The sequence below is a fragment of the Physella acuta genome, unplaced genomic scaffold (genome assembly GCF_028476545.2).
Source record: "Physella acuta isolate Inbredline_101_S28 unplaced genomic scaffold, ASM2847654v3 ptg000018l, whole genome shotgun sequence".
NCBI classification, from domain to species: domain Eukaryota; kingdom Metazoa; phylum Mollusca; class Gastropoda; family Physidae; genus Physella; species Physella acuta.
This window is the reverse complement of record NW_026731538.1, coordinates 376,849-399,932: the sequence shown is the minus strand read 5'-3', so window position 1 is coordinate 399,932 and position 23,084 is coordinate 376,849. Positions and strand designations below refer to the sequence as shown.

Below are 23,084 nucleotides of genomic sequence, written 5' to 3'. Positions count from 1 at the left end.
GTAAGAGTATTCAATGATTAAATCACACCTCATCACATCAATACTTCAACGCCCACATAGAAACTATATATTCTATAGCTTATTTAAAAAAAAACATGTTTAAAAAAATAATTTCAACACCAACTGTAACTTTTGTGAAGGTAAAACAATAATTGAAACTATTTTTTAAAGTTGATAATAGCAATCAGTGGCGTAGCGAGGTCGGGTGTCACCCGGTGCAGCACTTAATGGTGTCACCCCCAGAGGCGTAGCGACCCTTCCCGGGGACAAACTTTCAAATTTTCGATTTGAGCCCCCTCAAACTTTCGATTTGCACACCCCGTCTCAAATTTCTCCCTATATATATTGCTATTTTTTGCCTTGGTGTCACCCATCCCCTAAATGGTGTCACCCAATGCGGTCCGCACCCCCCTCGCTACGCCTCTGATAGCAATTTATTTTAATTACCAGTCATTTCCTGCAATACAGCTTGGGGGTAAAAAAAATATGTTTACCACATCAGCCATAATACACTCGTTAACAATAAAGAAATGTATAAAGTTCATTATAAAAACACCATCCCACCTTGCTGTCATCTATTTTTATATCGTTAATAAACGCCATCTGTTTAAATGAAAAATGGATTAGGGTCAGTTAGTACACTAAATAAAATCTAATGCACGCAGTAGTAGCAATTCAGGATTGGTAAGGCGAGAAGGGAAAAAACGAAACCTCCGTCGAAATGAACTCTGACGCGCAGTTTTGTGGCGACCGGCATAAAGACGAACTGTGGGTACACCGCCGGCAAACTGTGGGGTACTTTTGACACTGGAATGGGATTTCATTCATACCCGGGGTATTTTAAACCACATACACGGTGTCTAGCTTCCGCGGTTGTATTGAATAGTCAACCTGTTCAGGGGAAATAACTCCTTGACGTCTTGCTGGGTTTTATTTTTTTATTTTTATCATATCGTAGGGGGAGCCACGAGTCTTTAATTCGGTGCACGAGTGTGAAATAAATAGTCGAGTGTATTATCATCGGATTAACCCTCGACGTGTCGTGTGTTTGATGGACACATTTGATAAACGCCGCAGCCGAAGATATCAGGACTTAACGTGTAATTGGAATTAATAGAGTTTCAAGGGTACGTAGATATTTTTTTCTTCTTAATATGCGATTACCTGTTGCGAAAATCAGGTGTATAATTTTTAAAGTAAACAGCATATATTTAGACGATATATTTCAACGTATGTAAACACTTTTTAAAATAGTTTATACTTGCTGTAATTAAATAGAAATCTAGTTATGGTTTCTTGACTATGTATATATATATATATATATATATATATATATATATATATATATATATATATATATATATATATATATATATATATATATATATATATATATATATATGACAAAGAAAAACGTGTAATGTAAAATATTATGTAATTTTAAGACATAGTTGTGTCATAGAGACTATAAAGTTCTAAACAAAAGTTATTTTTTTTTTAAGTTACGGACGTGTCGGCCTCAATAAGCCAATTATTATATAGATATGTATGGATGTGTGGTGTAGTTGCTTTAAAATTGAAAAAATAATAATTTTAACACTACCTATTTTAAGTAATGAGTTTACAATATCCGCCATCATACTCACCACACCCACCGTTATATTACCATATCCACCGTTATATTTACCCACTTCACCACACCATGTACCAACCTCACTACCATAGTTAACACGACTTTAGTAATTTGATGCACAACTCATTTAGTAGGCAAAACTGACAGCGCGACTAAGTTCTTAAAGATAATTATTTAAAAATTGATCCTCTAAGCATCAGGTGCCACCAGTAGCGAAGGCAAGGGGGGGGGGGGGGGGGGGGGGGGTTGGGGGGGGGGGGGTCATAACCCCCCCCCCCCCATAGACCCCTTGGTATATATCTAAAGTATGAGGGGGGTGCAAATCGAAAGTTTGAGGGGGGTGTGACGGTAAAACCGTTTAGGCTAGCCCCATTTAATTCTTCCACCACCCTCTACCTGCTCTATTACCCCCCCCCCCTCTCTACTGCTACGTACAACCATATATTTCGTCCCCCTCACAGGCTCCTCTCTAGTTGGCTAGATTGTCCACGTGACACACCGCCAATGTTAATGCATATAAGGGGATGCAACAAAGGGATTCTCGCACTCTTCCAGCACTGAGCTCAGCTGGTGGTGTCGCACGCGGCGTTGGGGCCGTCGGCCCGACCTCCACGTGTTTTGGGTTTGGTTTTACTTAATTATTTCTTATTTTCACTTTACCAGTTTTGATATACATATTTGATTACCATTGTAACAAGTAGTTCAATAAATATCATATATATTATCTTGCTGTTATGCATTATTACTTACATACTGTTACTGTACACGGTTACCCTGTTCGTGGCTTAGTCCATGTGACAGTCGATAACTTACCTGATTTACGTAACTAAACTTTACACTGCCCGTGCCTTAGCACACAGGGCATTTAAATACTTATTTGATGTAAACTATTCCTGCCTGTGACGTAATTCCACGTGGCAGTTGAGTAGACATTTACCTACATTTTGTACTACTTTTATCCTGCACGTGTATCAGCCACGGAGCAGTAGATATAATATTATACACAGCCTCATTCTATTTTACTACAGGCCGTAAACTGCGGGCATTGAGTTGACCCGTAGTCATCGGACCTGCTATTTTATTTTATTAACCGGCCGTAAACCCTTGCCAGAGACAAGAGGTCATCGGACCAGGTGAGAAATTATTATTCTACTAAGGCTGTAAACTTTGGGCATTGAATTGACCCTTAGTCATCAGACCTTAATGATATTACCTCTAGTAAAACTATACTAGAATCTATATTCCCGGTAAAGAAGCGGTACAGACCCTCCTACCGGTTGAATACCAGCCTTTTACTGATTATTACAATTCATACGCTACCAGTATTACCATTATTTTTTTAATACCGTTAACAGGGGGGGGGGGGGGTGCAAATCGAAAGTTTGAGGGGGGTGCAAATCGAAAGTTTGTCCCCGGGTAAAAATTGGAACCCCCCCCCCCCACCCCTTTTTGAGACGACCCTGGCTACGCCACTGGGTGCCACCACAACTATCACGAGTCCACCCACCTGTCAGATTAGCTACCGATGTCAGGGATAAAATTAGAGACTCGATAATCAAAATTCTGCTTCCACGTCAGGTGTAACACAGGTGCGAGTTAGGTGTACCAGAAGTTTGGTGCATGAAACGCTGGCACTCCTAAAATTAATGTAACAATTTTACGCCGTAAAATTTAACGCTGTAAAATTTCTTGTTTATTTTTCATTTTGTATCTTTAAAGCGGCATTCCTTTCTTTAAACGGGCCAAAAAATGATCTAACTGTCTACTAGCTAGAGCTGTAAATAGTTAATGCTTAAATGAGATAACGATTATATGACGTTAACTTTTTAAAAGCAGTTTAGTTGTTTGTTTTTTACTTTCTCGTATATACGAAGTATAGAGAAAGTCTTGTAATCGTGCAAAAAAAAAAAAAATTCGAAATTTTTACAAATCTCGACGTTTTACACCTCACTGATACGGAGAAACATAATTTTGCAATCTTGTCCGTATGTCTGTGTGTCTGTCTGTGTGTCTGTCTGTGTGTCTGTCTGTCTGTCCGTGTGTAAACACGATAACTTGAGTACCGTTACAGCTAGGTTGATGAAATTTCATATCTAAGTATTTTATCACAATCGTAGATCCGTATTAACTTTTGAGCGATTTCCGATAACCGGAAGTGGTACTTTTCCTACTTTGAATTTTTTAAAAGCCTATAACTTGAGTACTATTTCAGATAGAAAAATGAAATTTCACATGTAAGTAAAAGATCTAATTCTCTACCTTCTGTTAAATTTTGAGTAATTTCCGTTGACTGGAAGTAGTAATTTACGCTACTTCCGATTTCTCAAAAAACTAATGTAAATTTTAAAAGTACTAATAATATTGCGCACTATTATGCGCTTTTTTTATTTGCGTTCACTTGGTGTGCAATTAATTTGTCTACGATATTTTATTCTATTTTTAAAACTTTAAGTATTTAAAATGGATTAAAAATCATGTCTATAGCCCGAGTTTCCATCCCCTGTTATTTTATATAAGAATATTCGAGAAAGTTTAGGGGAGATCACTCCCGGTTTATTAATTTACGTAACCGTATTGCTTGTTAACATGTTTTATAGTTTTATGTTCAGCCTTGTGAGCTTCAACTGTGTTAACATATTCTACAGTTTAATGTTTGACTGTGTAACATAGAATGTTAACATTTTTAGCAGCTCAGTGTTAACATTTTCAACCGTTTAATATTTAACATGTCAAAAAACTCAGTGTTTATATAGTGTAACAATGTATTTTCAATACCCAATCTGAAGCATAAAATAAATTTTGGTAAAGAATACACGCCCATAGTAAAGTGGGTAAGAGTGGGTGAGAAGGGGAGGTAAACATTTTTTTTAAACATTTTTTTTTGTCAACTTTACTGCGGAAAATAGTAGACCAAGTAGAAATGTTTTATTAATATTGGCTGTTGATTATACAGTTAATATCAAGAATCAAATAATTAAAATGACATTGGAAAATAAAAGAAACAAATAATTATATAATCGAGACAAGATTTTTTTTTTACAGAGGCGTCGGCAGGGGAGGTTGGGTGGGGCGCCCGCCCTGGCGCCGAACAAAGGGGGCGCCAAACTGGTAGGATCAGAATTAAAAAGCTCATTTTGAGCTGCATTACTGCATTATATACATTCAAAGTTCAGGAAATAGACATTACTTTACTCTACTGGCTGATTTAACTGTTATCTACATCAATCTTGTTACTTCATAATTAAAGCGCACACACCAAACAATCTCCAAGGGGGGGGGGTGTCTCGCCAGCGAATAGATTTTTATACCATTTATAACAGGTTGGGGACGGAAATTTCATAATTCCCCTCGGGCGCCAAAATGGGTAGCTACGCCTCTGAAGATTAAACAACAATTTTAGGACTGAGAAATCTTGAACAATTTTGCGCTGGAACTGTTGGTGTTCTGACAGTGGAGAGGTTTCTGTTGGAGAGGTTTCTGTTGGAGAGGTTTCTGTTGGAGAGGTTTCTGTTGGAGAGGTTTCTGTTGGAGAGGTTTCTGTTGGAGAGGTTTCTGTTGGAGAGGTTTCTGTTGGAGAGGTTTCTGTTGGAGAGGTTTCTGTTGGAGAGGTTTCTGTTGGAGAGGTTTCTGTTGGAGAGTTTTCTGTTGGAGAGGTTTCTGTTGGAGAGTTTTCTGTTGGAGAGGTTTCTGTTGGAGAGGTTTCTGTTGGAGAGGTTTCTGTTGGAGAGGTTTCTGTTGGAGAGGTTTCTGTTGGAGAGGTTTCTGTTGGAGAGGTTTCTGTTGGAGAGGTTTCTGTTGGAGAGGTTTCTGTTGGAGAGGTTTCTGTTGGAGAGGTTTCTGTTGGAGAGGTTTCTGTTGGAGAGGTTTCTGTTGGAGAGGTTTCTGTTGGAGAGGTTTCTGTTGGAGAGGTTTCTGTTGGAGAGGTTTCTGTTGGAGAGGTTTCTGTTGTTGTTTTTCTTCGTTTGTAGAACAGGCCTTGCCTTCTTAATTACACGAACATATGCTATTATCAATGTACAACTAAATAAACAATGATAACACTGGAAAATATAAGTTTGAGAACTCCTGCTTCGAAATGTTTAACTGAACCGTCTTGTCAGTGAACGTGAGAAGTAAATAAAAAATTCAAATATATAAGAACAACATTAAGTCATTTTTTATTCTCTGAATAAATCCATGTATTAAAACCAGCCCTATTCAAGTATATAATGCACTACAGAATTTATTATAATAATAATTACAGTGTCATTTCATGTCCAAGTTGAGACTTTCTTTCTTACCTCCCTTTACCGTGTTGTCAAGCCTCGTTCAAACACCGAGTCGGCATCCACGAACTAGTTCGAGTAACTCGCACTCAGCGCGGTCAGGTCAAACAGCCGCGGCCATCGATTCGGTATGAGATCGACCAACCGTGTCGGGACTTCTAGTCAAGTAGGACAACTCGTCAGACGGGTACGAATGTCAATATGTTACACCGTGCACTACTAGCTATGCTGGCTGGCAATACAAACATCTATAGAATATGCTAGGACGGCGCACACACATACACATAGACACACACATACATACACACATACACACACACTCACACACACAAATAAACACACACACACACTATAATATATGTGTGTATGTGTAATTATATATATATATATATATATATATATATATATATATATATATATATATATATATATATATATATATATATATATATATATATATATATATATATATTTATAATATGTATATATGTATATATATATAGACCTATATGCCTTCTTATATAATATGTATATATGTGTATATATATATATATATATATATATATATATATATATATATATATATATATATATATATATATATATATATATATATATATATTTATATTTATAATATGTATATATGTATATATATATAGACCTATATGCCTTCTTAAGGCGTAAACGACTGTTCAGTGTACCGTAAAGAAAGATACTGTACATTGAAACCCTCAGAGTGTGATAATTAAAGCTTCCATGCTTGAATGCGCCTAGCTGAAATTCCTAGTGGTGACCCCGGTAGAAGAGTTATGTAATAAGTTGGCCATGTCGAATATTATGGTAATGTAAAAACATGATTGTGCTTGATTTCTTCTTCGGTATTTACTGCATTTTTTCATGCTTTTCTATACTTTTTTCCCAAGTTTACCTCCCAACTATTTTAAATGATTTTTGTATAGTTGTCAATTTTCTTAGCTAGATGGTGTTGAGTCGTACATGTTCTTGATCCGCTATGAATGCATTTGATTAGAATTTCGTCTCGTGTAATACTAATTGCCTGCCAACAACGTTCCCTCTAAGAGGAAAAAGATGATGTTGAGCGTGTATATTGTGTGCGCGGTGTTCTAAAAGTCTTATACAAGTATATAATATGTATTTTAGAAAATGGTATGCTCTGCTGGTTCAAAACTTCTGCGCTATCGCGCAACTGCGCAGCTAAGCGGAAACACTGGTTGCCAGTGTCTTTAATGTAGGGCCTATACATCTCCAAATAATTTTCCAAATTACTTGTACCGCCTCATTTTGTCCTGTCTATTTTTATACTCGTTGTTTAGGAACGTTGTCAAACCAGAGTGTGCGTCAATGCTGTGTAAATATTGTTTTTTAACTAGATCTAGATCTTTTTTTTTATTATTGGAATTTGATTATTTTAAAACAAAAAATGTAGAGAAAGCAGTTGCCTTATGAGATTATAGCGCCTTTTAGCAAAACATGCTGCTATCATAGAAGTATTGAAAACGTGAAGTATTTCTAGTTATAAATCAGAACTTGTTTGTAAGTGTGACTCCTATCAAACAGTAGCGAGATTAACAGTCCCGTTATACTATAACACCTTTAGATTTATAACCAGTCGAATATATCAACGACAGAAGATTTACATCGAGACTTTGCCGGAAAACCGGAGATTTACGGTTTAATTCCGGCATGGTTGAAGTGTGAAAGTAATACTCTCAAAGCTCATGTTTTTATCGCGAACAAATTAAAATGTCATAAATTTAAAGTCGTTGACCAATGGTGTGGAATGATTGGGGTGTATTCGATGTCGTCTAAGTATGTACTAATGCCCGGGGATATGTCAGTCCCCACCCCCCCCCCACCCATGGGAGCTTAGCTAAATGTCTTGTATTGTTGTTTAAGTACACGTGACCACCGTCTTGGTGGTTGTGGGAAGGGGGTGGGTGGGTTATAACAACTGTCCCTTCAGATAACAGAAGCCTCAGTCTAAATGACACAGCAGTCACAGAAAATGGTCGACTCTACTTTATCTACTCCTAAGTCAAACGTTATGAGCTCTTTGTTAGCTGTTTGTACGTGTACATTTTTTTTGTTAAAAGGCGTTAAAATATCATTAGGAAAATACTTTCTCTACAGTTTTCATGTTTTAAAATAATCACGTTTCAAAGATTTAAAAAAAAATAGTTTTAAAAATATTCACTATTTCCAAAATGATAGTAATCATAATTCTTATTTAAAAAAAAAACAACGCAACAACCCAGTACAAAACCGACCCCCTAGCTGTGCAACTGATAAAGTAACTAAACCTTACGAAGCAAATGACGTTTTGATAAAAAGCCATTCATCAAAACACTCCAACACTCTCCAAACTATTTTTACTTCCGACTGTTTGGTACAGAGACTAAGCCTTGTGGCCAAACCACCTTCCCTACCTTTTTCCAGCACTGTGGATAGTTGGGGGGGGGGGGGGGGGAGAAGGGTGAAAGCTGGTGGTTTTACTTCACCGCTTAAGATAATAGAAATAGCCTCGACACCAGGAGTTTCAACAGCCCCGCTGAGTATGGGGTTTGAGATTATTTTATGGTAGTACTGTAACTCCGACGAGATTAACCTTTCAACCAGTGTTAGCAGTAAAAAGTTTATCAGGTGACTTTAATCTGACTCTAAACAAATGAGATATAAGGGTTATATCTCTTTACATATATATTCGTTGTTATGCTAAGAAATGAGACTAGGATTAAAAAAAATAATTAACTATTAAGCGCACTCTAAATAAGATTATAAAGTTTTAATTTATTTAGCTGCAATTGTAACCCTGTTGGTCAATCTGGAAATTTTTATAAATTATATAGCGATTCTGTTGAACAATAAAACATATTGAAATATTCAGGAAATCTATAAATTAAAATCTAAGCCATAGTAATGAGATGTTATAGAAAGCCAATAGGAAATTTACATAAACATAGTATCACTAAGGTCGCGGTGACAGTATCCAATGGTCATTAGGTCACTGTAATAACCTGCTGACAATCGTTTTAAAAACGAAAGTGAAATGTTACGGTCATGTCTCATTAAAGGTCGTAGAGATAGCGAAAACTATCCTACAACAAACCCTTACAAACATAAGGTCCATGGGCCAGGTGAAGTAGAGCTCCTCTGTGGTTTTGGCATGCAAATGTATAGCTCTATGCCCAGCCTTTTTTTTATTATCGTGAGTCAGGTGTTCGTCAGAGTCGTCATATGGACTCGAGTCTGGGATCTGAACTCGTGACTTTCGGGTTACCAGTCAAACTTTCTACCATTTGACCACATCCTATTCTAGAAGAGACAGTGTTAAAAGTGGAAGAATGGAAAGATAGTAGGGATTGATCGAGTCTGACGTTCTTACTATTTCTCATTCTAAGTATCTATCTCTCCATCTCATACTTTCTTCGTCGCTCTTTCTCTCCCCTTTAATTAATCAGCTGTCGTCTTTACCATACTCATCAATTATATTTTAATAATCTACTTCCCAACTCAACAGTCGTACAGTTCGTTATCTGAAAGAGACACAAGTTTCTTTTGTCTAACATTAACTAAAAACCATGTATATCAAACCACGGAACTTTTTGAAAGAACAGATACAACACATGAACTAAACGTGGGTTTGTAGGACTATGTACACAGTCTAGACTAAATCAACCTGCTAAGTTTAGTTTAAGAGTTCCTATCTAATTTACATTATTTACTCTTCGTTCCTAAATCTATGAATCTCGTATGTGTAATTTAAATACACAGAAGCTAAGTTGTGTGGTTTGGAGAATTAATTCAACACTTTTAATCTTTTGAGCAAATATTTCGTTGTTTATCTGGGTTTCTTTCACTCATTTGTTGTAACAAATAATTTGTTCGACAGCCCTGCTTGTGATTAGCCTATAACATGAGGAAAACATATTAAACAGCTTGGCTTCTTCTTCTTAATTTTTAGTGTTGGAAGGGATCCAGCACAATTAAGTATACGTGTCAACTCGTTATGCGCCATTGAGGTCATTGACAAACTACAAGGCAGCAGTTGTTTGATTTTGGAGTTGTCTCTCCTAGAAGAGTGGCTGTCCCCAGCTGACGAGCCTTTTCAGTTTAACAACCATGAGCTTTACCGACTTGACCACAGCTAACACTTACCCAAGTATCGATCATGAAAACATTGCTTCATTATGCGTGAGAAGGGTTACAAGTTTTAGTAGTTTTGTGTAAAGTTGCTTTTTCGAATATGACGTTCCTTGGGGCGGGTGAAGCAGAGTTCACCTATAGCTGTAACCACGTCATTTGAAGGGATAGTTTGGTCAACACTGTGCCCAGCCGCCTGTACTCACCCTAACACGAGCAAAGAACCCCTCTAAGCTGGGGAGGGGGGTCAGGGACATTGTGCCTACTTAAGAATTTCAGGTTTGCAGTTGTATGCTTTTCCATTCAACCACGCCGTCGCATCTAATCGTAAAGTACTGTACTAAAATATTAAAGAATATTTAGCAATATCTACAAAATGTAGATATTGTTGACAGGGGGAACCAAGGGTACAATTTTCTCATTCAATCACTCTGTAAATCAATCTTAACCACTTTTAAATATCGAATTGATTTTTATAAAATCAGTTAAAGACATAGCTCTTGGATCTTCCTGTTGGTTATCTCCCATTTGAACTATTTGATAAACAAAACTCGATTTTAATAGAATTACAAACATCGTCCGAAATCAGCTCAAGTAGCCGCCCTTGGCTAATTGTCAGCAAACATCACGTAGAGTTGTCGGGATTAGTGTTGGTAGGCGGCGCCTGTGTCATCACGGGACCAGGGGCGTTAACCAAACAATCGCTGTATGTTGTCGCCAGATAAGGGACGTTTCATATTCGCCACATGCACGCCCTACGCTCTCATTAGAGTCAATATTTGTGCAGGTCTGCAGCAGTCCCCGGTATGACGCCAGCATTGGGTTTTACCCTACAGTGATTCAATGTTTTGGTACACTTAAGCTAGCATTTAGTGGTATCTTATGTTAAATTAAATATAGCTTACAGCTCCGATGCTAACAGTATATAAATATACATACACCTACACACGCACACACACACACACACACACACACACACACACACACATATATATATATATATATATATATATATATATATATATATATATATATATATATATATATATATATATATATATATATATATGCCTATATATAAGTATATGTTTTATATACATACATATTTTATATATATATATATATATATATATATATATATATATACATATATATATATATATATATATATATATATATATATATATATATATATATATACATATATATATATATATATATATATATATATATATATATATATATATATATATATATATATATATATATATATATTAGAAGACTAGTTTCTTACAAGTAATAATTCTACCCTTTACATCAGAACTTGTCCCATCCTAATGATAGAGCCTGAGTCTTGATATGACTAACACATTTTTTAGCCTACTCATATAAGATATGCCATTTGATTCTTGAATGGCCCGCCTGCACTTGAACGACAGAGCTGATAACTTGACACGCCCCGTCGTCATTGCGTCATCGTTTCAAAAAAAAAATTCCCCCGTCATGAATGGGTTGTTCATTGATTTACCTACCTGTCACCCCCCCCCCCCTCCCCCACTGTCCTCCTTTTCCTAGTCAAGCCTTGTGCCGTGTCAGTTGAGGGTGGGACCTGGTTTACGACTGAAATCTCTGGTAGAAGCTTCCAGTGAAGCATGAGATGACTACAAGACCTCCACTATTGAAGGAGAGCTGTGGTGTGTTAGAGGTGGATTACAGAGCTGGTGAAACTCGTCTAGCATCGGAGCAGGGGTTGTGTACTACAACTCCCAAAGCCGTTAGTGATGGTTGACTCCGGTTTCCACAGTCGTACCTATAAATAATAATTAAATATCGTAAACTGTCGGTTTTTTTCCCATTGGATATCGTTATTGCTATGTGATGTTCTATTTATTGGACTCAAATTATTTCATAACCTAAAAGGAGTGTTCTTCAGTTCGTCAGTTCGTCAGTGATTTCTCACTCTGGCTTGGTTGTAAAAATTTTATACCGTAAGTAAGTAGCCTACCTGTATATACCCCATTGTTAAGTTTTATTTTATTACCTGTAAGAGCCATATACTAGTAGAAAAATGTTATTGATAGTAGCGTGATAATTTCGATGTACGTGTACTGGATTAAGGTGAATATAAACAGGACCAAAGTATGCCTGTGTTACTGGTTGGTTGTTGTTGAGAACTGAGCGGAATGTAGCTATTTATTAGCGTGCCGTTGGTGGCGTGGGTAGTGTTGGTACTTAGGCTAGTGGCAGACGTAGCCTAGTAAGCGGATAGAGTCGTGGCGCTGATAGTACTCTACTGTAGAGTGACCCTCTACTTCATGGTTGCCTAAAGAACTGAAATGGTGTGGCGTGAATTACATAGTAATTTGGATAGATCTATCTAGATTAAAGATTTTATTGTGAAGAAATATTTGAAGTTCGACTAACATTGGGAGCCAAAAATTATCTATTATATATATATATATATATATATATATATATATATATATATATATATATATATATATATATATATATATATATTATATATATATGTATTTATACGTGTGTGTATGTGTATATATGTAAATATATATATACACACACACACACACATATATATATATATATATATATATATATATATATATATATATATATATATATATATATATAAATTGCTTGACTAAAAACCAGTCTTGATTACTCCAATACAACATAATCCTGTCAGACTTACGCGTCGAATTTCGCTCTTAAAGTTTTTATTTGTTAGACAGTTTTGAACTCAACTGATCTAGTCGATAAATCAAACACAAGTGCTACTATATCAGTTGTTATGTAAGACACACAACTGATCCATAATGTTACATTAAAACAGTACTTTCAGAGTTTGCAGTTAGATTATTTGATGCCTAGGTCATATGAGACGAGGGGAAGACATTTAAAGTTCCGAGTGTCTTAATGTCTATGTCACGATGTCTTGGTGATTTTAGGGAGTTGTGACACTTTAATGTGGCTGAGAAATGTGTTTATTACTTATCTATTTACATCTTAGCAATATTAAAAGTAGTCCTGAGAAAATGTACAACTGAGAATGTGCAATTATGAAAAAACTGAAGATACAGTTCGTCAAGAATGCACCATTAATAAAATACCATTGATAAAGAACCATTAGATAATGAACGATCAATAAAGTATCAGTAACTAATTTTAAAATAGATGGTCGGGTATAAAGCGTATGACTGCTAACTACAAAAGTCCCGAGTTCGTACCCCCTGTATACGAGGGACATTAGCTGTAGCCAGCAACCCATCTATGTCAAAATACTGCAAATTCAAAACATTGCTGAATTACAGTCGTAGCAAATCCAGAAATCCAGAAAGAAAAGCAGGCAGAAAGAGGGAGGGTGGGGATGGGGGCAACTGGTCATCTTGCCCAAAAACCTTTTCAACACGTAATACTTAATTGTGTTGAAATCCCTCTTCAATTTTATAATTATGAACTAAGTTAAAGAAGAGGAATAGTACTAATTAGAAAGAAAGTACCCTAAGAAAGCACTATTAAGGAAGCACCATTTAAGCAAGTATGACAGATAGAAGAATTTTGACCGGAAAACGCATACAATTTAATTTGGTAATTATAATAATAAATCAACATACTATGAAAGTTGATTTCAGTGTTACATTCATACTTTTTTCTCTAGGGGGGGGGGGGGGGGCACTTGATATTTTCGGGGAGGCGGACTAAATTTTTGGGTAATCTATATAAATTCCGTTTCGTTCGGGGAATGGGGGGGGGGGGGGCGGTAGACTTGCTTGAAGAAACGCTGATTATATAACAATTTGCCGTTGGTAAGAAAACGCCTTATTCATACAAATCCTGCATTAACGGCTTACTACAACAGCATGCGGACCATTACAAAAAAAAATAAAAATAAATAAAAAATAAATAAACATTTTTTATCATCAGCCGAGCTGTATCGTTCTCATAAACAACAGGTCGTGACGTCAGTCGACGTTCCCGTCATGCTTAGCTGTCGTCGCGGCGGAACTTAAATCTCTCCGCTAGCCGGTAGCCCGCTGGTGTGGTAGCGAATCTGGCATGTAGCCGGTGGCTTCCCAAGGTTTCGGGACTGTTTATTTATTAACCTACTTTTTCTGTCTAGACTTTTATCCCAGCTTTATTGTTTTTCATGACCTTTGACACACATATCAAACTCCCCGTCTCGCCCCCTCCCCACACTTATAGCGTACCTGACATTTTTTGTGTACTCTCACATAGCGCGTGTGAATATCTGCGAACGTGAAAGGAGGGTTTATACTTAGAGTTGAATGTGAATTTTTTCACACACTTAATGTAAGTATCGACAGTAATGGCGACGTAGTCTATGGGTTTTTTTTTCTTTCATTTAATCTGTAACGTCAATAACCCAATTATTAACTTAAAAATATAATTTTCAACTTTTACAGCTTAATGTTTAACTTTTACATCACAAGTTTCAATTTTCACAGTACAATTTTCTACTCATACAGCACAATTTCCAAGTTTTACAACACATTTTTCAACGTTTACAGCACAATTTTCGACTCTTATGTCACAATATTCAACATGGACAATTCAATTTCCAACTTCGATAGCTCAATGTTCATCGTGTTTAGCGAAATCATCACAATGTGAATTCTAAACTTTTTTTAAAACAGAGCGCTGATTATTGTAAGGTTTTAAATTTGTGTTGATCGAATAGAAAAAAAAAGAATCGATAAAAATTGTTTTACTAGTGCCTCTGTTTATATTGATGTAGTTTTTTTCTAATTTTTAATTTTTATTTTCACAATAGAGATAAAAGGCAAAAAGCCGAAATAAGGTGTGGTTTTTTTGTCACGCAGTTATCAAAAAAAAACAAAGCAATTTTTATTAATTTACTCTATATAAAGGAACATATCAGGTTTGCGAGCTGTTTTATGTATGTAGGTAATCAATATTGGACAAGTGTATGGCCATAGTGTAATTCAAATATGTAACATACTTTTATAAAAAAAAGTAAAGTTCCCTTTTCAAACCTGACGGTCTATAGGGCAAGTGAAGTAGAGTTCGCATGTTTAAGTGACCTTCGGCATATGAAGAGATAGTGTGGTCAGCACTATGCCCAGCCGCCTTATAAGAGGACTTTATTTATCTTCTTTCATTCTAACATTTGAATGGTATTTTTAGCATATCATTCAGAGCAGTCCACGCATTGGTGTGGATATTTCTTCAGCGGACATTCAAAACCCGTAATAATTATGAAATAAATAAATGATTTAACCAAACGTAAAAAAACATACCACTCATTTAGAGCCCTACTCATGCTTGAGATTTCCCTCCAACCACTATCTGGGTGGGAACATTCAAACAAAAAAACTTTTCTCCGGGGGGGGGGGGGGCACTTGAAATTTTCGGGGGGGGGGGGGGTGGCTAAAATTTACGGGGTGCTGACACTGTTAAAAGTATATATTTTCTATATAAATTCCATTTCGTTCGGATGGGGGCGAGGTACTGTAGACTATCTTCGGTAGACTCCCCCCCCCCCCCCCCCCACATACACACCAAAGAGATGCCTGGAAGAAACTCTGATTGGTGAAAATATTTGGTATTATTTAGCGTATTCCAATCTTAAGTTTAATTAAATTGTATATTATTTAAGCCTATTCTAATGTTAAGAAATAATGAAAGCCTGAAATAGTCCAGCAAAAGCCTTAATTATTGTGTGATCTTAAATCTAGAATCGAGTTTCGTAATCTTAAGATTTATTCTTAAATAGAGTTTTTCCAATCGAATCGACTTAACACAGACTTAACAAATGGCTCTATTTATAGTTTGTATTCTCGAAATAGAAAATTGATAATCTTATTGAAACCTAATAGAAACTCCAAACAGTTATATCATTAAAGCTATGCGCGTAAGCTAAAATAGTAAATGTAAAAATTGGTTATAGATAGTTTGATGGATACTGTGTAGCACCACTGCTATCGCGCTGCGCAAAATGCAAAGTGTAAGTTCAAAGGTAAATTCCGCTTCACGCTTACTGTCTACACTCTGTCCTTATACAAGTAGATCGACATAAATTAAATCTTTAGTTCAAAAATTACAAGCTCAAGGTTATTGAACAGACGATACAGGTAACATTATTTCTCTTCCTTGTCAACACGACAAAGGTGGCACATTGAGTCAACAAAAGAAATTCCATAGTGCCATCAAGAATTCAAATATCAACACATACATTTCTTTGGGTAATTTGAACCGTGAGAATTACGGATCTCATTTTTTATAGGTTTTAAATCTAATTTCATTTTACCACATACTTTATTACGCCAACAGCTTTTAGAAACGTTAAATACAAGTATTATAATCTTTTTCTGTTCTTGACCAAAAAACAGGGGGCAGATGAAGTAGAGTTCACCTGGTTCAGAGATTTCGGCATTTAAAGGGATTATGTGGTCAGCTCTATTCCCAGCCGTCTTTGCTTTCCCTAACGTGAGCTAGTTACCGATCAGAGCTATTGACTTGAACCCGGATTTGAATTCGAGACTTTCGGGTTAGCAGTCTATCTCTACCGTTTGGCCACACCGTCCCGTAAAAACAGGTAAACACAGCTTTAAATAATATTAAGCAAAAAACAAATAATAATTTAAAAAAAAAACATTGGTGACTTTGGTCAGGTACCCATACAAGCTGGGTGAACTCGTGGACATCATAAGGTTTCGTTTCTTGTATTTGAACTCAAACCTTCTGGGTATAAAACCGGCGCTCTGTTACTCAACCCCCCCCCCCCCCCCTTCACATAAACAAAGTTTGTCGGCTTCCGACGGTTGTACATTTTTACTTCTGTTTGTCGTCATCCCACTCATCCTCTCTCTGCAGATAACCCGTAGATAACTCACAGATAACCCATAGAGCTGACCTCACTCATCACGTGACAAGGGATACAAGTCTCGTTTCCAGATCGTCCGGCGATACTGGACAAGTAGTCGAATACAGCCATGAGTACGTCCTTGAAAGCGGAGTTCCGGCCTGTCAAGTTGGGCCTGGGCTATTTCGATCCCGATGCTTTCATTAGATCGCAGGTACTTTTTACGCTGGGCAGCGGCGATTCTACACTTGTAGGTGGCTGCTCAGTCAGTTGTCCTCCCTAAATATACACACAAATGTAATTCCTACGTAGGATCCGCTTTTTTTCCCTGATTAGTTTTGTATTTCAAGGTAGACTCGCCGATGACGACCATTTTCTTTATACCACCATTTTTACTATTTTGTTTAGTACAGTAAAATAATTAGAAACAACTGTAAGATTCGTTTTTTTTTTTACTTTCTCGTATGTACGTAGTATAGAGAAAGTATTGTAATCGTGCAAAAAAAAAAAAATCGAGATTTTTACAAATCTCGACGTTTTACACCTCACTGATACGAAAAAACATAATTTTGCAATCTTGTCCGTATGTCTGTCTGTGTGTGTGTGTGTGTGTGTCTGTGTGTCTGTGTGTCTGTGTGTAAACACGACAACTTGAGTACCGTTACAGCTAGGTTGATGAAATTTCATATATAAGTATTATATCAAAATCGTAGATCCGTATCAACTTTTGAGTGATTTCCGACAACCGGAAGTGGTACTTTTTCTACTTTGAATTTTTCAAAAGCCTATAACTTGAGTACTATTTCAGATAGATAAATGAAATTTCACATGTAAGTAAAAGATCTAATTCTCTACCTTCTATTAAATTTTGAGTAATTTCCGTTGACCGGAAGTAGTAATTTACGCTACTTCCGATTTCTCAAAAAACTAATGTAAATTTTTAAAGTACTAATAATATTGCGCACTATTACGCACATTAGGTTTTGGTGCTCGCTTGGTGCGCAATTTTTTTTCTACTAGATTTTATTCTATTTTTAAAAGTTTAAGTAAACAAAAATCATGTCTATATTCCGAGTTGACTTCCCACGTAGTGTTATATTAGAATACTCGAGAAAGTTTAGGGGAGATCACTCCCGGTTTATTTATACTTAATTTATATCTTAGTTAAAAGCATACAAACACCGGATAAGAACTCTGAAAAAATCAATAAAGATAATTCATTTTAAAAATTAGCTGTCTAAAAATGTATAAAAATAACAGTATTTTAATTAACTCCACTATATCATGATATTTAAAAAAAAACTTTTAGAAAAACAAAATGTGCTTGGAAAAAATTATTTGAAAGTTTTTTTTTTTTTTATAATTAGTTTTAAATACACTCTTTCAACAGCTTGTATTATTTGATACTATTTTAGACGGGGCAAAAAACTCTTGTGGGCTTAGAGCTCCCACAGGTATCTATCTAAACGTGAACACAGGGTTGTTATGTATTGTCTTAAAGCTTGAGCACCTCCATATCTTCTACAGTGGAACCTGCCCAGGTGGGTGTACCTGGTCTGGAGGTGTTTCTGGTTCGTCTGGCACCTGGCCTGGATCATAGGCAGCGGCGTGAACACCCGGCTCAACAAGGCCAGGTACCCCGAGGAGGGGGTCAAGTGGTTCATCTACCTGACCAACACGACCCTGCTGCTCACGACACTCACGTGCACAGTGGACCTGCTGGCTGTAATGTTTGTCACGTGCTTCAGGAAAGGTTCTGTCACTGGTCAGCGCCACTTTTATGGCTGTGTGTGTGTGTGTTTGTGTGGAGATTTGTGCGAGTACTGTTTTTGTGTATGGGAATGAGTGGCCTATCGGTAGAGAGCTGGACTGCTAACACGTAATACTCGAGTTCGAATCCGGGTTCAAGTCTAGTGAGTCGACCCAGCTCTGATGGGTACCTAACTCACGTTAGGGAAAGTAAAGGCGGCTGGGCATAATGCTGACCACACGAACTCTTCATATGCCGAGGTTATAGAAACAGGTGAACTCTGCTTCACTTGCCCCATAAATCGTCAGGTTTGGAAGGGGAACTTAAATGTTTTCGTGTGTAAATTCAGTTGTACGCAACGTTGGATTGTATATGTTACAGATGAATGAAAGCTCAAGGTTAGGCCCGGGTTTGGGATACGGTTAGGGAATTTAAAAATCGTATATAATACACAATATGACATATAACATTATATAAAAACACGAATAGCACCTCGCTTCATATATTTTAAAATGTCTAGGTAATCACCCTCTGTCTTGTGGGTGCACATACTATAGATTAAAGGTGAAGAGATCAGTCTGATCCCAACCCCACTCCCTCACTAACATTCTCCAACTACTAAAATGAATAAAATTACCGAGGACAATGGATTACTGGAAAGGAAATATATGACTTATTCATACATAAGAAATCGTATACAAGGTCTTTAAGTGGGAGTTACGGATGAACTGTTGTACCAACCCATTCATCGCTGTAATTTCTAAATGTAACGTATCAGAGAAACTATCTAGAGAATCACGATAATCTTGTTGAATGAAAACATAACATATAAATAATATTGCATTAAAACGAGAAATATACCATTATAGTACTAAACATATATTTCTTAACATAAAATAAAGCAATTATGTGTTTTGTAAAAAATAAATAAATCATCCATTACTTTATACTTTGCTCTATAGTGCCGGTGACCAAAGATGAAGAGGCTCGTGGCTTGCCACTGAAGGAAGAAATCATCTTCAAAGGAGAGTTCACTGTGGAGAAGGGTCTTGAAGGATGTGAGTTAGAGACATTGTTCCATCTTCTTTAGCTATTTCGTCTTACACTGGTGTACGTACTTCGTACATGTTCCTACGTTTTATTACACTTTTGTAATATTTGGTTGTAATATTTGGTTGTAATTTTGTTTTGTTTTTTGCTAAAAATGATAAAGGAGCTTAGTAAAATTAAAGATAAAGTATTGTCTTTAAAAGCGAAGTCAATCTAAATATTTTTATTTCTCTTTTTATAAGTTTAACATAAATTATTGTTTAATGAGTAAAAATCGAGATACATGTCTATACAAGTAATAAGAATGTGAGTGAATTTCATCTAACCAGCAGTGTATTGTAGTTGTATAGACCATTTGGCACTACCATTTATTTTGACAGATACCACAACGTGGTACCTCAAGTTGGTGTGGCTGCTGTACAACATGATAGGCAGCGTCAACATACTGGTGACCATCATGTACTGGGCTGTGGAATATAATGGTAAGTTCGGGGTCAGTTTGGGATCGGTTGGTGGTCACTTGAGAGTCAGTTGGGGGTCAGTTAGTGGTTATTTGGTGGTCAGTAAAAGGTGAATAGCAAGACAGTATGGCATAACACTCATTTAATGTTTATTTTGTCGTCAGTAGATGGTCGATTGGTGATCAGTAGATGGTAAATTGGTGGTACGTAGTGATAAATGTTGGTCATCAATAGTGGTAAATAGATGGTTAGTGGGTGGTCAGACGAAGGTAAGTTGTCTGTCACTATAGGTCATTTAGGGGTAATGTTTGATCGATTATGGTCAGTTGGTCATTTATGGTTAAAGTTTGATCGATTATGGTCAGTTGGTCATTTGGGGATAATGTTTGATCGATTGTGGTCAATAGGTAAAGTAAAGTTTCCCTTTCAAACCTGACAGTCTATGTGGCAAGTGAAGTAGAGTTCACTTGTTTCTGTGACCTCGGCATATGAAGAGATAGTGTGGTCAGCACTATGCCCAGCCGCCTTTACTTTCCCTAACGTGAGTTAGGTACCCATCAGAGTTGGGTGGACTCAGGGAGGGTCTACTGACTTGAACCCGGATTCGAACTCGAGACATAGGCCTACGGGTTAGCAGTCCAGCTAATGTTTGATCGATTATGGTCAATTGGTCATTTAGGGTTAATGTTTGATCGATTATGGTCAGTTGGTCATTTATGGTTAATGTTTGATCGATTATGGTCAGTTGGTCATTTAGGGTTAATGTTTGATCGATTGTGGTGAGTAGATATTTATAGCATACAACTCCGATGCCAGTGGGAGGTCTAGATTGGTCATTGATTGAACTTTAGATCAGCATACAGCAGAGGCCAGCTAAATTTATCATAAACAAACCATAAATAAACTAGTTCTATAGAGTAAATATAACTCTATTTTAATGTATTTAATGGTGTTTAGCATTTTTGAATTTGACCCGTTATGTACAGTGAAAACATGTCCACCCACAGGTTCGACAGATGTGGTTGGTGTGGAGGTCCACAGCATCAACACCGTCTTCATCTTGACCAACCACATGATGACGGCCATGCCGTGCCAGATCCTCCACTTCATATACCCCATGTTGTACCTCGCCCTCTACGCTCTCTTCACCTACATATACTACGCCTGTGACGGCACGGACATCAAAGGGCGCCCCGTCATCTACAGCGTCGTGGACTGGGGCAAGGCGTACCCCACCGCCATAACCGTCGTTGTGGGGATTCTCGTCTTCGTGCCCCTAGTTCATCTCGTCCTGTTCGCTATTTATACGTTTCGGATTTTCCTGCATTCTAAAATTAACTCCGAGACGTATTCTACGGGAACTCACAATCAAGAAAATAGTCGAAACGATGAAACAAGAAGAGAGATGCATGAAGTACCCAGTGGTGTTGAGATGAGGCCTATCGCAGTGTCTTAGCAACTGTAATTAAATCAAGCTTATTAATTATTTCTTCAGAGATTAGCAGAGTGCAATAACGTGGTGACCTGTTCGACAATGGATTCAACATCCGGCTCTAAGAGTGTAGATTTAAGTCTACAAACTCGCCGAAGAGAAACACGGGAAATCCAGAATCTTTTAAAAACCCATACAAGGTTGAGCTCGACGTGTGTTAGTAAAAAAAACTGAGCATTACATTCCTGCTTTGTAAGTACATTGGTAAACAGAACCGAGAAATCTTGATGGCGTTTGCCTACTGCTGACAAATGAATGCTGGATTAAGCTGCAAACGACTATGTATAATTCAAGGTCTCCATTCTTGAATTTTTAGATTCCGGTTGCTGGTCTTTAGCTATAGCGTATAAGTAGTCAGAAGGATGAAAAGCATATCTTGGTGCACGGTTTATTTTCAGCGGAGTAAAATGTCTCTGTATGGTACTGTTAAGATGGACTCCCTCTAACACATGTATGTGTTAGAGGGAGTCTTAGACAAGTTTGTCAAACTATGGACCATAAGACAAACATGCATGTGCTAGAGGGAGTCTTAGACAAGCTTGTCAAACTATGGACCAAAAGACAAACATTTACGTGCTAGCAGTATTCCTAAACAAGCTTGTCAAACTGTAGACTATAAGACAAGCATGCATGTGCCGACATTGAGAAGCTGGTCAAACTTCGGACCATAAGACAAGCATATATATGCACACAGAAGTCCTAGACAAGCTTGTTAAACTGTCCTTACTTGTGTGATTATTTTAATACTTAACTCAATCAATTTTTAACAACCACATTTGAAAGCCAAATATGCAATATAAAAACACAAAAATTAGGCTACTTCTATTTTGCAACTATTATAACATATTTATAATTACATGTTTAATAACTTAATTGTCGTATACAGATTCAATTTACAGATTCAATATATACATTGTTTTACATTGACGTAAGTATCCGTCGGCTTAGTTTAATGTCAATGAAATCCATGTTGTTGTTTTTTTTTTTTTCTAAACGATTGACAATGTCTATATAACTCGAGGTGAGACTGGTTATCGAACCATTTCTTTAAATTAGGCCAGGGGTCTCCAAACTACGGCCCGCGGGCCGGATGCGGCCCGCGAAGTCCCCTCATCCGGCCCGCGGAGATCTTTCTGTACAAGGAAAAAGCGTTTGTCTGTGATTGCTGAGGAACTTTTCCCAGAAAAATGAAAGACATGCCTGGAAAAAACTGGCCCCCGAACTGAAATGTTATAGTTAATGCGGCCCTCGGACTGAAAAGTTTGGAGATCCCTGAATTAGGCCATCCAGTAAGAGGAGCTGTGCCTGATCTCTAAAGCAGACCATAAAGTCTGAAAATGGCGTGTTGAAATTGATAATCAATTTGACCAGAAGATGTATAGAATTCATAAATACATAGACCAGTAG

The 23,084-nt window shown here is 37.0% G+C and overlaps 2 protein-coding genes across 3 annotated transcripts; one reads left to right on the top strand and one right to left on the bottom strand.

The window, feature by feature from the left end:
• Window positions 1-996: 996 nt before the first annotated feature.
• Window positions 997-21,994, top strand: LOC131939237 (protein rolling stone). Of its 2 annotated transcripts, none has more exons than XM_059297443.1 (6): window positions 997-1,127; window positions 16,936-17,138; window positions 18,452-18,689; window positions 19,637-19,732; window positions 20,105-20,206; window positions 21,193-21,994. In XM_059297443.1, exons 2-6 carry the CDS (start codon window positions 17,055-17,057, stop codon window positions 21,639-21,641), a joined length of 969 nt encoding a protein of 322 aa, XP_059153426.1. In that variant the 5' UTR covers window positions 997-1,127; window positions 16,936-17,054; the 3' UTR covers window positions 21,642-21,994. The 2 variants fall into 2 exon arrangements, with proteins under 2 accessions (XP_059153426.1, XP_059153433.1); XM_059297450.1 differs by lacking the exon at window positions 997-1,127 and adding an exon at window positions 14,305-14,391.
• LOC131939228 (putative uncharacterized protein DDB_G0286901) lies at window positions 5,017-17,056 on the bottom strand. The gene is made up of 2 exons (XM_059297432.1): window positions 16,956-17,056; window positions 5,017-5,653 (listed from the first exon to the last, which is right to left on the bottom strand). The coding sequence occupies exons 1-2, from the start codon at window positions 17,054-17,056 to the stop codon at window positions 5,017-5,019; spliced, it is 738 nt and encodes a 245-aa protein (XP_059153415.1).
• Window positions 21,995-23,084: the final 1,090 nt, after the last annotated feature.